The 15,756-nt window shown below is 39.0% G+C and overlaps 1 protein-coding gene across 1 annotated transcript; it reads left to right on the top strand.

The window, feature by feature from the left end:
• The first annotated feature begins 410 nt into the window (after positions 1–410).
• On the top strand, positions 411–4,462 carry LOC139462305 (zinc finger protein 62 homolog). The gene has a single exon (XM_071243934.1). It carries the CDS (start codon positions 421–423, stop codon positions 4,123–4,125), a length of 3,705 nt encoding a protein of 1,234 aa, XP_071100035.1. The 5' UTR covers positions 411–420; the 3' UTR covers positions 4,126–4,462.
• Positions 4,463–15,756: the final 11,294 nt, after the last annotated feature.

The following is a 15,756-nucleotide window of genomic DNA, read 5'->3' as shown; positions in this document are numbered from 1 at the left end:
GGGTAGAATAGGTCTTCAGCAATCCATGCTTGCCATAAAAGGCGACTAGGCTTGTTGTAAAAGGCGACTAACGGGATCAGGTGGTCAGGCTCGCTGACTTGGTTTATGCATGTCATCGATCCCAATTGCGTGGATCGATGCTCATGATATTAATCACTGGATTGTCTGGTCCAGACTCGATTATATACAGACCGCCGTCATATAGCTGGAATATTGCTGGGTGCGGCGTTAAACAACAAACCAACCAACCAACTTTAACTAAAAAGAGCAAATCATCACCATTATTCCTAAAGGTGTACTTTCTTGTTTCACAGGATCCATGGATTTCATGCAAAGAAATGGACTCCAGTTGACAGTATACTTCTGAACATGCTGAATCTACTACTCCTTCCTGAAACCAAATACTGAGGACAAAAAAGGATGGAGGGCATACTTGTGTGTGGACTTTGTAAAACCTCTTTTGGAAACAAAGAAGAAATGTACAAACACATCGTAACCCATATATGTATAAAACAGTGCAACAGATGTGGAGAATTCCTTCCTGAAGTAGCCTGTCCTTTACCTCACTCCTGCAGAAGCCATGACCCAGTAGGATTTTTGGCAGGTGCTTGTGCAGAAGGACCTCTGGGTAGATTTGACTCTGGAGAACTGTTGGCAGGACCTTCTGTAAGTGGATGTCCAGGCAGACTTGATCCTGGAGTTTTGTTGGCAGGTGCTTGTGTAGACGGACCTCGGGGTAGACTTGACTCTGGAGAACTGTTGGCAGGACCTTCTGTAAGTGGGTGTCCAGGAAGACTTGATCCTGGAGTATTGTTGGCAGGTGCTTGTGAAGACGGACCTCGGGGTAGACTTGATTCTGGAGGATTGCTGGTCTGTGCTTCAGTAGGAGAATCTATATTTGAGGATAAGAGGGAAATACTGTCCAGTCAGATTCCAGAATTAACAGGAGTGAGAGACAAGAATCTTGCAGAGCATGGTCAGATTCATGTAAAGGCAAATGGAAATCAGGATGGTTTAGAAGAAAATGTGGATCAGGATTTGTTGGGGTATATGTTACCAGACTATCGTGTGTGTGGTGATTGGTGTGATACAAAGACACAGAGAGAAGAAAGATCTGAACAAACTGTTATGGATGAGGAAAAGGGTGAAAGGAAGATTGAAGAGAGCAGGATAAGAGACTGTGAGGTGGTTGACAAAAATGGCAGGGAGATGCTAAAGAAGTCTTTGCAGGAAGATGTGAGTGAAAACTGGAAGGATGGGGCTGGAAAACAAGAGAATGAAGCAGCTGAGGAGGAGGTGGAGGAGGAGGAGGACCACCATGGAATAGACGATGACTGGGCTTCTTCAGATGTCTCAAGTTGTAGTGAAGGTGGAAATGAGAAAGCCATAGGACACAGAGATATAGATCTGAAATATTGCAACAAAAACGATTCTGAGTCTGATTCTGAAGAGACAAGAAGCCATGGAAACGAAGATGAGTCTGGAGAGGAAAAAGGTGATGATGCTAAAGATGAGGAGGTTCTCAGGTGTCAAATATGTGATAAGGAGTTTGAGAGTTCGAGAGCCCGTAAAGTACACCAAGCCACTCATCCTGGCGGTTTCGTGTCAGACTGCGAATTGTGCGGCAAACATTTCAAGAATGGGAGCAACTTGGCCAGGCATATGAGAATGCATCGTGGAGAAAAACCATACAAGTGCAAAGTTTGTGGGAAGAAGTATGCTGATAGGAAAACTGTGATCATACATGAACGAGTTCATACTGGTGAGCGTCCCCATAAGTGTGAGCAATGTGGTAAAGACTTCAGTAATCCTAAGAGTTACAGGTACCACATCAGACAGCATCTTGGTAAAAGGGTAAAGTGTTGTACTTGTGGAAAGACTTTCGCTTCTTCAGCCAACCTGAGTGTGCACTTGAGAACCCATGGTGATCAGCAGTTTCTGTGTGACATATGTGACAAGGGATTCTACCAGTTGGGCAACCTTCGGAGGCATCAGAAGACTCATCAGCAAGATGGAGAGTCTGACACAGAGATGGTGATGAAGATTGACATGCAAGCAGGGAACCTGACAAAATCTACACACATTCGGAGACGGGCTAGACTTCCTCGAGCAGCAGCTAAACGCCATGTTCGTAAAACTGACGGGTTCGATACATATGATGAAAGTCAAACTGACAAGTCGCCTGAGTCACGTCATAAACAGAAAAAGGCAAAATCAAAAATGAGGAAAGGTGTAGTAAAACAAGGAGAGTGTGTATTGCAGTGTGACTTGTGTAGCCAGGTCTTCAGTGATTACAGCAGCCTGAAGAACCATATTGAGCTCCATGTGAGACCTTCATCTTTGAGAACTCGCTCATCCTTGAGATCAGGGTCTGCCAGAGACATAGGTTCCAGTCTCAAATGTGACCTGTGTGGGAACACCATGTTGACCATGGAGGAGCTAAGGAGGCACATGTCAGGCCATGTTGGCTCAGCAAGGTTAGAAGATGGGGATGAAGAAGGTGCTGACTGCCTGGATGATGATATGAAATACAAAACACAAGGGATCCTTTTCAAATGCTATTTGTGTGAGAAGACTTTTAAGCAAAAACGTTTTCTGAAACGTCATTTACTTACGCATCGAGAAGGTAAATGCCAGATTGTTCCATGTGGTGTATGTGGGAAGGATATCCTTAGCAAAAGATCTCAAAGACCATATGTATGTGATGAATGTGACAGTGGCTCACAGGATGGGGATTCTGATACGAAGGTGGAGACAGGGAATATTGATAAAGAAACTGATGATACCAAGGGAAGTAATTCAGACAGTGGCATCAATGTTAATGGACCTCTTAGTGACGACAGCTCAAAGTCAGATCAGAATAATTCTAGTACAGATAAACAATTATTTTATAAAGAAAATAGCAAAAGAAAATACAAAAAAGCTCCCAAAAATAAAGTCTGTGAGATCTGTGGTAAAGCCTATAGTTCTGCAAAACGGCTGAAGTTGCATCGACAAGAACATGACACACCCCCTGAGCCCACATTTACATGCGAGATGTGTGGCAAGTCATTCAATCGACTCAGTGGTTTGACACGCCACAAGAAGTCTCATGTTGCACCGAAGCTTTTTCCATGTCAATACTGCCAAAAGATCTTTGGCTGCAAGTCCAAGTTGGAAATTCATACCAGGACACACACTGGTGAGCGCCCGTACAAATGTATGGACTGTGACAAGACATTCGCTGCCAAGTCTGGGTACCATCAGCACCGCCAGTTGCACCAGCTCGGAAAAGTTCGATGTCAGGTGTGTTCTAAGATTCTTGCCAATCAGTCTTACCTGAAACGTCACATGCGTATTCACACCCAAGAGAAGCCATACAGGTGTAAGATATGTGGTGAAGCCTTCTACATGTATGGGACATTCCGCAATCATCGCCTTGCCCATCAAGGCATACCTCCCAAAGTCTACACCAAAAAGCAACCAGCGACATGCGAGGTGTGTGGGAAGTATTTTCTAAGTAAGTATTACCTAATTTCTCACATGCGTCTCCACACAGGCGAGAAGCCATTCACTTGTGAGATCTGTGGCAGAGGGTTTGTCCAAGGTCATGGGCTCAGACGTCATCTCCAGTTCCATGAGAAGGAAAAGTCTCGTCCGGAGAAGAAATTTCAGTGTCAAGTGTGCCGCAACTTCTACCCTGACCTGAAGAACCTCCAGCGGCACATGATATACCACAACAGGGAGAGGAACTGCAGGTGCCAGCTTTGTGACAAGGCTTACATCAGACCCAGTCACCTAAAGAGGCATATGATAGACACTCACAAGATGAACCCGAAGACTATGCAGAAGCCTCAGACTCTTCCCCAGCCTTGTGAACTTGCTCCCCCCCTTATACAACCTCCAACTCTTCCACAGGCCCTTCCTTCTTCTCTTTGTCATCCCTCAGCTCCACTTACCCTGTCTACATCTGTCTCTGCTCCTCCTCAAGCTACTCCTCATGTTCCTCTTCAAGCTCCTCCACTTGTTCCTCCAACAGGTCTTGGTTGTGCTGCACCCCCTCATCCCCCTCAGGGGCAGTATCAACAGGCTCCAGACAATCTGCAAATTCATACTTTAGCTCCGGCCATGTTTAACTACTATTGAGGTGTTATCAAAGGTGATCAAAGCAATGAAAGTAAACTTCATAAAGATGTTCACTGATCTTGGTCAAAAGCATTTAATTTATTTCTTCAAATTGAAGCAGCAAACTGATAAAATATCCTGGCTCTAAAAAACATCCCAGGATATTTAGTGGTCACTCATCAAGGGATATTTGTCTTGGAACATTGTGATAAGCTCTTCTTCAAATGTACTGGTAATACTCGACCGATGAAGATCCAGGTTAGAAAAGGCCTTCAGCAACCAATGCTTGCTATAAAAGACTATCCTGTCTTAAGAGGTAACTAACGGGGTCAGGTGGTCAGGCTGGCTGACTTGGTTGATGCATATCATTGTATCACATTTGCGTAGATCGATGCTCATGATGTCAGTCACTGGATTGTTTGGTCCAGACTTGTTTATTTACAGACCGCTGTCATAGCTGGAAATAGTGCTTAGTGCGGCGTTAAACAACAAACAACTTATATCACTCAGAAAAAACACAAGACATAAGACACTTGTTAATTGTTAACCTATGTGGTTCCAAAGTGCAATATTTGTTCAAAATGGCGATACTGGCAATAATAATACTTAAGTGGAGAAAACTACATGAAAATGTACTTTACCGTGTTTCTTTGTTCTCATGCTGTGGGTAGGTCAGGTTCTGACAATACATGTTCCACATTTCAATATTGTTGTGAAGAATGTCATGGTGCAGCTTCAGTATAGAATCCTCAGAGGCTACTGTCATATAATCACTTGTTTTACATCACTGTTGTGTCAGGACACGAAGAAAATCTATAATTTGCATAGAAAATGTGTTGTTTTTTTCAAGTGAAGGTTTGGGATATTATGAAAAATCAAAGGGTTATATTTTTTCACTTCCATCAGTGACTAATTTGGAAGTTTCTTTTATTATTCTACTATAAGTATTGCATGATCTTTATGAGTTAGTGTTGAAGATAGGTTATGTGTCACATTTTGCCTCTATCTTGCTTTATATCATTGTGATGATGTTACATGATTTTTTACCCCTGTGATAATTTGTGCAGCTAACACTTGTATCCTTTGTGCTTAGTTTTGCCAGTAAATCAGTTGTTTGAAAATTTTCATGATACTGGTAATAGGTTAGATTCCGGATGTGCCAATTGATAATGACATTTATTTATCCAGTTAGGAATGATTATTTATTACCTCCCTTTGACCAAAGGTGTATGTCACTTATATGAAGCTACACTATTTTTTACTCCTCAATATAGTAAACAAATGACATGATAGACTTCTGAGGGACTGTCAGGTAGCCTAGTGGTTCAGGTGTTTGCCCATCAGATGACAGAGGTTCGATTCTACTGTACCATTTTTGGTATGCCTGTTGCAATATTGATAAACGTGACAAAGGGCATCTTCCTGAGGCAAGTGACTTATCTGACTATAAATGTTCAGTTTCCACCCTTGCCGAACTAGGCTGGTATTATGGAGTTACATATTGGCTGGACTAACAAGTCTATGCCTAGTCCAATCACAATAGCGCAATGAAATCGAAATCCGGTTCATAAACTGTCATGCAGATTTCGGTCGATTGCAGGATTTGTAAAGCATGTGCACTGCCAACTCATTGTCAACAGATATTTTCCCAATCTTTATATGTTTTTAATCCAGGTGCTCACATGATTTGATGCACCTTGCGATGTAAGACCCGTTTTATCACAATATAGATTTTGATTATCGATCAGATCTTCTTGACCGAGTGCCGCCATTTTGTTTGAAGCAAATGCAAGTGATAAGAGAGGTGGAATCTGATTGGTCCATAGGAGAGGCATAGAAGTGACATAACTCATAATAGTCACTGGTGGCGCTACTATCGAGCCTAGCAATTCCAGCCTAGTTCGGCAAGGGTGGATACTGGACTTTTAAAGTCAGTTAACTCCCTTGTCCCAGAAGATGGACTAAAGGAGAATGGGTGAAGTGTTCAGTTACTTAGGCGTGACAGAACCCTAAGATTGATTATTGGAATCCAAGATTCGCCCTGATTATGTTTCTAGGTTTGTCGTAAGAGGCGACTAACAGGATCAGCTGGTCAGGTTCACTGACTTGGTTCTGCATGTCATGGTAACCCAATTGCATTGCGATGCTCATGATGTCAATCACTAGATTGTCTAGTCCAGATTTGATTATTTACAGAACCCTGTCATATAATATTGCCGAGTGCAGCTTTATACAACAAACAAACAAACAATCAAAGAACATGTTAAGTCCCCTAATCGTCGCCACCTATACTCAGGCTAGTCAACCGTGGCCTGTGTTTCATGTTTCATGTTGTATTGTGCTTAGACCTTTATACTTGACCCAAATTTTAACTTGTGCAAGGATGTGTTTAAGCATTATGTTCAAGGTTTCAGAGTAACTTTTAACATATTTTTAAATCTTGGAATTATAAATGGAATTTGAGACTACTGAGAATTTAACGTGTATAAGTTGGACACATCCCAGTTTAAATATTGATAATTTTTATAGTAGGAGTTTGCCAGACCGGTCTGTGAGGACAACCATGGATTAAAGTCATCCAAGTACAAGATGATAAGGTATACTCTACCTTTAACATACTTTCAGTTTCAAATAGCAATATTAATGGGGTTCTTTTTCAAAGCTATTGGGAAGGTTTGATAGTGAAACAAAAACAAAATATGAAAGTACAGAAACTACACAGATTCTTTTATTTAAAGGTTGCTGTCATATGACCGGAATATTGCATTAAACAAACAAATTGACAGCGCTTGGTTGTCATAAATTTTGACTTAACATTTGAACTTTTATGATTTTGAACTTGTTCAACCGGTACTTTAAGACACAAAAAGGTCTGTCTTCACATTTGTCTGAACTTTTAAAGAGAACCCATTGTTTTTATATGTTCATGTTTATGGCATATGTTGTTTGGTTTGGGTTTGGGTTTTTTAAGGAGGGGGGGTGGAGATTAATACATATCTTTTATTCTAAACATGCCTGTTTCAGAGGACTCCTTCCCAAGGTCATATAAGTTTACACCACAATGTGTATGTTAATGTTACTATTGCTTGTAATGTATAATGTTAATACTGTTTGTTATTGTTAAGACTGCATGATTGTGCATATGTTGTTATTAACTGTTATTAACTGTTATTAACTGTTATAAACAGCTAGTAACAGTTACCTGTAATATTGTTCCAGTTACATGTTATCAAGTATTTAACCTTTATACCTATGCTATTCAAGCGGAAATTGAACTATTTTTCCAAAGACTGGTTCTTGGTAGTAATTGCACAGCATCATATTTTATTTATATTTTCACTAGACACCGGTCAGACCAATCAGTGACTTGGATTGAGTCATGTGCTGAATCCACACTACCACAATGAAAAAAATCAAAACATTGACCATAACAGAACAAATAACAACAATTTCAACTTCTTATGGGTCGACATATTTGATATGATCTATATTTATTCGTTCTTCATCAACAACAAGTCGCAGATGGCATTAGTCAAGTTGGTGTAGCTGTAGATAACGATGAGCCAGTGGGATCGCCTCACACAGGATTTCACATAAAATGACATGTTTGAATGACTTTATAGCCTATGTTAAAACGATATATGGTAAGTAAATATACACATGTAATAATTCACATAATAGTATTCACTGTTCATATAAATATAAAAATAGTACAGATGCATGTATCAGTAGTTTATTCCGTTTGTTGACACTCGAATCCCGGTCTACATGCTGGTTGTTTTGTATACCCATGGAGGGGAAAATACCTGAAATCTTATGGTGGCGTGTATGGTGCGCACCCACTTCTGCACGGTTTCATTTTCTGTAAACAAAGTGTGCACTATACTCCAGAATATACGGTATTTGATCTGATGAATCTCATTTTAAGCTACTACCATATTGGATTTTTTGTTGAGTTATCATAATGCAAGGTAATAAATGTAATAATTCACGATTGTTTTTCCACATGAAATATTATCATTGAGCTTCAATGTTTACCTGTTTTGCTGGTGCGGATTTTTCAGATTGTACAATGTTTTATATTCACCAGAATATTCTTTTGAAGCTACATCTGGTTGATAGGTATGTCATATAATAGTTGAGAATATCAGAAATGGCTTTTTATTTTCTGAACAATCATATATCATGTTTATATACAACCTTGTTATCTGTTTGTATAGTGTGTGAAATATCATCTTGGGGGTTTTTTTAGTAAAAAATGTGGAAAAGTGACATGGCTTTTGTCCTCTATAAGACTGATGTGATGTCAGTGTAAATGGTTTTTTTAATAATGTCTATTAATTCAAATTCTAACACAAAGCATACCAATTATTGTTAGGTGGCAACACACACACACAAAGCATACCACACTGAAACAAATATATCCAATATAAAGCCCATACAAGTCTATAATAAGTGGTAAGTCTAGATTACTGCAGTATCTTCTGAAAATGAGGAAAGTCTCTTGGCTCCTATAATTTAACAACTTTTTTTCTGTAAACTATGCTCATTTAAGAGACTAGATGTTAGTCTAACATGCACACAAGCTTTAGTATTATTTGCTATCCAATTATCAGTGACAAAGTAGACACAATTTATGGATAACAACTTCTTTAATACTGTAAAAAGCGACGGCTTGACAATGGTATGAGGAAACATCGCTTTTTACGGTATTAAAGAAGTTGTCATTCATAAAATTGTGTCTACCTTGTCATCCGTTAACTTCTAAGTAACGCCTATCAAACAATTATCAGTGTACCCACACGCACGGACACATTTAATTTTACAGGACATTCAATTATCAGGTAAGCAACTGGTAAAAGTACCTGGCCTCTATTATGACGCATTTATAATTGATCCATGTCCTTTTTGAAGTAATTCGTATATCATTGCGATAACTGTTGTTGTTTTTGTAGGCGAAGGTAATGACAACGGATTATAAAAAAAAATGGTAAATGTATCTATTTAAACCATTTTTGTTTTTGGCAGATTTCATTCGTTGTTCATCGTAGAACAGAAGGTACCATGTTCCGCGTGTGAAAAGAAAACGTTTTGAGATAAGAAAACTTCATCTTCCACTAGGGCAGTCAGGTAGCCTGGTGGTTAAAGCGTTCGCTCGTCATGCTGAAGACCCGGGTTTGATTCCCGACATGGGTACAATGTGTGAAGCCCATTTTTTTGGTGTACCCCGCCGTGATATTGCTGGAATATTGCTAAAAGCGGTGTAAAACAGTACTCACTCACTCACTCATCATCCACTACCAGACCATACCAACCAGCTCCACAAAAATAGTGGAGACTTCTTACGACGACCTCGTCTTACTAAAGGCACTATAGAGTCAACATCTTCTCCAGAATGTCAACCAGCTCCACCATAAATAGTGGAGACTTCTTACGAAGACCTGGTCTTACTAAAGGCACTATGGAGTCAATATCTTGTCAAGAATGTCAATCAGCTCCACCATAAATAGTGGAGACTTCTTACGACAACCTTGTCTTAATCAAGGCACTATAGAGTCAACATCTTGTCCAGAACGTGAAATTACGTATTTTTTATTCACTATTTTTTGTGAAGGGTGTGCAACAAATCTTCGTTTAGTCTCAAACTAAAAGACATGCTGAAAGACTAAAATATGCTAATATATTGTTAGAAAGGTTAAGTTAGGATTTGGGTAACCCAACCTCACATAGTTAGCTGGTTGATTTATGCAAAAACAAAAACATATACAAATAATATTTTTTTTATTAAAGTGTGACGCATTGTACAACATAAACATTGTTACGAAGTTCGGGTAGATGCGTACAATGCCCGGCCAGTATGACGTATGACGCACTGAAGTCATCTTCCACTACCTGACCATGCCAACCAGCTCCACAAAAATAGTGGAGACTTCTTACGACGACCTCGTCTTACTAAAGGCACTATAGAGTCAACATCTTCTCCAGAATGTCAACCAGCTCCACCATAAATAGTGGAGACTTCTTACGAAGACCTCGTCTTACTCAAGGCACTATAGAGTCAACATCTTGTCCAGAATGTGAAATTACGTATTTATTATTCACTATTTTTTGTGAAGGGTGTGCAACAAATCTTCGTTTAGGCTCAAACTAGTACTACATTCGATGACATGTCAAGTGCTGTTTCTATTGGGCAGTCAAGGTAATCCCAATGTGACATAGGGGTGTTGTGTGGGATGTTTGTAAGGCATATTAAGAAACTCTTTTGAGGTAGGTGTATTTGAATGAACATTATTTCATAATTATGTACTCCTGTAAGCACAGTGATTGCTCATCCCACCTTCTCCCCCAGATCCTGGTCTGTGTTCAACATAGCTGTCAGGACGAACAACTTTGTGGAAGGTAATAAAACAAATAGTTCAAATACAAATGCACAGAATAAAGGTTCTAACACCGTTATCAAGCGAGCGACGTTTCGGTGTAGGTTCTAACACCGTTATCAAGCATTATCGCTCTTAATTGTAATAAAGAAGTGCTTGATAACGGTGTTAGAACCTACACCGAAACGTCGCTCGTAAATGTAATAAAGAAGTGCTTGATAACGGTGTTAGAACCTACACCGAAACGTCGCTCTTAATTGTAATAAAGAAGTTGTTCATCCATAAATACTTATCCTTACTTAAACTCAAGCTCTATCAACGTCGATAACGATACTCCCTAACAATTTGGTGGATAATATGAATGATGCTGAAAGACTAAAGTATGCTGATATATTGTTAGAAAGGTCAAGTTAGGATTTGGGTAACCCAACCTCACATAGTTAGCTGGTTGATTTATGCAAAAACAAAAATATATACAAATAATATTTTTGTCATTAAAGTGTGACGCATTGTACAACATAAAATTGTTACGAAGTTCGGGTAGATGCGTACAATGCCTGGCCAGTATGACGTATGACGCTTACTTACTTACTTACTTTGGAGATTTAACGTGCGCTTTCCGACTGATGCGTATTTCGCACACAGGCCCGGCCAGGCCATTAAATGTGTTTCCGAAAGGGGCGAGGGTGGTCTGTGCAACCCAAGAGGGGTCTTTAGGGGTTGCTTATATAGAATTTGGGAATTTTGAGATTTGGAATAGATGCCGTATGACGCACTGAAGTCGTTAAAATGTGTAAAACATTTACAGATTAAAGAAAACACTATAAGCGAGTAAAAGAAGGAAAACAAAAAATGGCCGTAGTAAGCTTGGTTGACCGCTAATGTTTTCTTAACCTTGAAGTTGAAGCATTGTTCTCGGACATCCACTCACCTATTACTGTAACACTAACAAAAAACACCGATAAGCCTGTTTTACCCCAAGCTTTGAGCCCAAAGAATGACACAAGCCTCCGTCTTATTGAACTGTCGACTCTATTGACAAAGAGGTTCTACAATTATGTTAATCTGAGCTACTTTGTGCTGATTATTGTAACCCCATTAATGTAATTACAAAGTAAATGACAAAATAAGTGATGTGCTTCTGCTGGTAAAGTGTTCGGATTTGTGAAAAGGTGTAAGATTCGTCGTAAATTCTGTGTTAACATTAATACTTAATAGACGTTTTAAAATCTCTACAATGTCGGAAGCTCATGCAGGGTTCAGAAAGGTACATTCTACTGATGATCACATGTTTGCTTTATATAACCTCTCGGAATTAATAAAAGCTAGGAAAAAGAAATGATTTTGTGCGTTTGTAGATTTTCAGAAAGTACTTGATGCAGTTTGGCGATAGGGGTCTTAGGACTTTGGCAAAAACTGTTACAAAATAACATATTTGGAACATGTTTTATCGTTATTTATATGTACCAGGATATCAAATCAAGCGTTCCTGTTATGGTAATTTACAAGTTCGTTTTCATGTAAATGTTGAGTAAGAGAAGGAAAAAACTGTCTTGTTTGCAATAAAGCGGCACTTTACAGGATTCAAATGAAGGCGTCCAGTTTAAAACCAGATGAATTCTATGATCGAATCGAAATATGATCATAATATTTGCATTATTGTATGCATATAATGCAGTGTTATAAGCCACAAATGCTTATGATATAAAACATATCTTAAAATCATTTCATAACTATAGCATTCAATGGAGGCTTAAGATTAATAATACCAAAACTAAAATGGTAATTTTTGTTGATAGAAAATGATTATAAACATAATTCCAAGATTGGTCCTTATGTTTAGGAACAGGTGATTCCTATAACTTACTTTGGTGTTTTCTTTCTAATAAATTCAAAATTCACTATGACAAAGTTATTCCCCTATAAAAAAGATAATAGAACAAATTTTAAGCAACGAAAGATACGCTATATGTTTTATGCCAAGGATGGAAATTAGATTTAACACTTAAATGTCAATTGAGGCTTTGTGACAGTATAGTTATACCAGTTATTCTATACGGATGCGAAGTGTCCATTTACTTTTAAGAAAACCCAAATAACTGGAAGCCTTTGAAATAGTGAGAACCGTTCTTTTTTTGCAGAATTTAGTAAAATATTGTTCAGCTTCAAGTTCGGATCTAAATAATCTATACGTTACGGCTTTTGATGATTCAAACATTTCAAATGACTATATTTGTAAATACACTGATCTTGTAATCTATTTCACACAATGCATTTTAGTGAATGGACAGAATCAAAACAATGTGAATACCAAGATAGACACAATTTTTATGGATAACAACTTCTTTAATAATGTAAAAGGCGACGTTTCGGTATAGATCCTTATACCGTTGTCAAGCAAGACTGAATGAGGACTGACTGATATAGAAGATTTAACGTGCGCTTTCCGACTACAGCGTATTTCGCACACGGGCCTGGTCGGACCATTTAGTGTATTCCGAGAAGGGTGAAAGTTGTGTGTGCAACCCAAGAGGGGGCTTTTAGGGGTTGCTTATATTGATTTTTTGAAATTTTGAAATTTTGAATAAATGCCGAGGTGGGTGGAGGAGGGAACTAAGGGAGCCGGGTGAGGTGGGTGTTTGTATGTTTATTGGATTTTGGATTGGTAGATTAATTAATTTTTAGATGCGCTTAATTAGGTCTGTTTTGATTAGGAATACGTCTAGGGCCTTGAAGTTTTCTAGTTTATTTTGAGGGTTTAGTATTTCATCTAGAGTAGGAACCTTATTTAGATTGAGGGTGGTTTGTAGTGTGGTTCTGTGTGTTTGATAGTGGGAGCAGTGAATGAGTGCGTGTTCTGTGGTTTCGGGTTGTTTGCAGTGGGGGCAGTTGCCTGTGGTGTGTCTTTTAAGTTGTTTTAGGTGGTTATTTAGGTTAGTGTGTCCTGTTTGGAGTTTTGTAATTAATCTGTCAATTTTTTTAGAGGGGTGTAGGATTTTAGGTTTGGCTAGTGGTTTTCTGAGCACTTTTTTGATTTGGCTATTTGAGTTTTGATATTGATTATGCCATTTTTTGGTTATTTTTTGTTTGTTTACACTTTTAATTTCTGATTTTGAGATGGGTAGGTTTAGGCTTATTTCTGGTATTTTGAGTGATAATTTAGCTGCTTTATCGGCGCTTTCGTTGCCGTAAATTCCTACGTGGGCGGGGATCCACAAGAAGGTTATTTGTTTGCCTGCTTTTGTTAGGTCGTTGGAGCTTTTAAGTATTTGGTTTATTAATTTAGGTCGTTTTTTGGTATTTTTGTTTTGGAGGGCTTGTAGTCCACTAAGGGAGTCAGTGAGAATTAGGATTTTATTGTTGTTTTTAGATTGTTGGTTATGCAGGGCTGAGGCCATGCCCATAAGTTCGGCCGTGAATATAGATTGGTTGTTAGGGAGTCGGTAAGATTGTGTGGATATAACTGGTTGTGTGGTATGGACTCCGAAGCCTGTGTGGTTGGAGATCGGGTCTGAAGATCCGTCAGTGTATATGTGACACCAATTTGGCCAATTTTCGTGTATGTATGCAAGTGTGGTGGTTTTAGCTATGTTTGGGTCGGTTTGTTTATTTATTTGGTTAGCTAGCGTTGTGTCTATTTGGGGTATTTTGAGTTTAGGGGTGAAGATATTTGATTTTTTGCAGTTTTGTTTAAGATTTTGAGTTTGGTGTTCATTGAGGTAGTTAGTTATTTTTTGGGATATTGGGGTGAGTAAGGGGTGTTTGCGAGCTAGAGCTTGGTTTCTTGGGCTAATGTTTTGATTAATTAGGTTTTGGATGAGAGGGTTTGTTTGGGACGCGGCCCAGAAATTAAGGCTTAGATGTTCCCTGCGTAGATTTAGTGGCATTTCTCCTGTGAGGGCCTGAAGTGAGGTGTAGGAGGTGCCATGTTGGGTGCGTGTAATTAGTTTGAGAGCCTGATATTGTATTGAGTCAAGTTTTTTAGAGAGAGAGTTGTTTAGGGTATTGTATATGGCACAGCCGTAGTCTAGTTTTGATCTAATTAGTGTTGTATATAGTGAGAGGAGGGTATCTTTTGAGGCTCCCCAGTTAGAGCCGGTGAGACATCTTAATGTGTTAAGGTCTTTGCTGCATCTAGTTTTTAGGTTTTGGACGTGAGCCTCCCAGGTGAGGTGTTGATCGAAAATAAGTCCTAAGAATTTGGTTTGTTTTTGGAATTTGATTGTTTGGTTGTTTAGCTGGAGGATTGGGTAGGCAGGTTTCATGTTTTTATGTTTGAATACTACTCCTGTTGTTTTATCTGAGTTAAGGGAGAAGCCCCATTTGTCTGCCCATTGTTGTATTTTATTTAGAGATTTTTGGATTAAGTTTTCTGCCATTTTAATGCTTTTAGTGCGGATCCATAGGGCTCCGTCATCCGCGAATTTTGAAGTGTTTAGTTTAGGGGATAAGCCCTCGAATAGATCATTTATCATTATATTGAAGAGGGTTGGGCTGAGGATGCTGCCCTGGGGAGTGCCATTTTCTAGGGGACACTGGTCCGATAGTGTATGGTCTATACCCACGGTAATTTTGCGATTGTTTAGGAAATCTTGGATGAAGTTTATTATTTGACCTTTTAGTCCTATTTTTTTTAGTTTTTGTATTAGCCCGTGGTGCCATACCATATCGAAAGCTTTAGAGAAGTCGAGGAATATGCCTATGGTGTATTGCTTGTTTAGCTGTCCTGTTTTTATATCCTGTTCTAGTCGGGCAAGGTTATCGAGAGTTGATCGGCCAGGAGTGAAGCCGCTTTGGTCAGGATTTATGATGTTGTTTTGGTCTAGGTAGTGCTGTAGCCTATTTTTAGTCATAAGTTCCATTATTTTGCAGAGATTTGAGGTTAAGGAGATGGGCCTATAGGAGTTTGCCTGATCTGCTGGTTTATTTGGTTTAGGTATTGGGATTACTAGAGCTTCCTTCCATGAGGATGGGACCTGTCCGTTTAGGTAGACTAGGTTGTATAGTTTAAGTAAAGTTTGGAGTAGTTTGGTAGGTAAGTGTTTGATTATTTGGTAAGAGGTGAGGTCTAGGCCAGGGGCTGTTCCTTTTTTTCTATTGTTTAGTACGTGATTTAGTTCTTCTATGGTGTAAGGTTGATTTATTTCTAGGTTGTCTTGTCTGTTTTCTTTGGAGAATTTGGTTTCTTTATTTAGTTTATCTTGGAATTTCTTACTGAAGTTACTGTTGCTGCTAACTTTAGAGAAGTGTTTGGCTAGGTTGTTGGCCTTTTGGG

The sequence above is a fragment of the Haliotis cracherodii genome, unplaced genomic scaffold, assembly GCF_022045235.1.
Source record: "Haliotis cracherodii isolate W230 unplaced genomic scaffold, xgHalCrac1.p SCAF_15, whole genome shotgun sequence".
Taxonomy (NCBI): domain Eukaryota; kingdom Metazoa; phylum Mollusca; class Gastropoda; order Lepetellida; family Haliotidae; genus Haliotis; species Haliotis cracherodii.
This window is presented reverse-complemented; position numbering and strand designations above follow the sequence as displayed.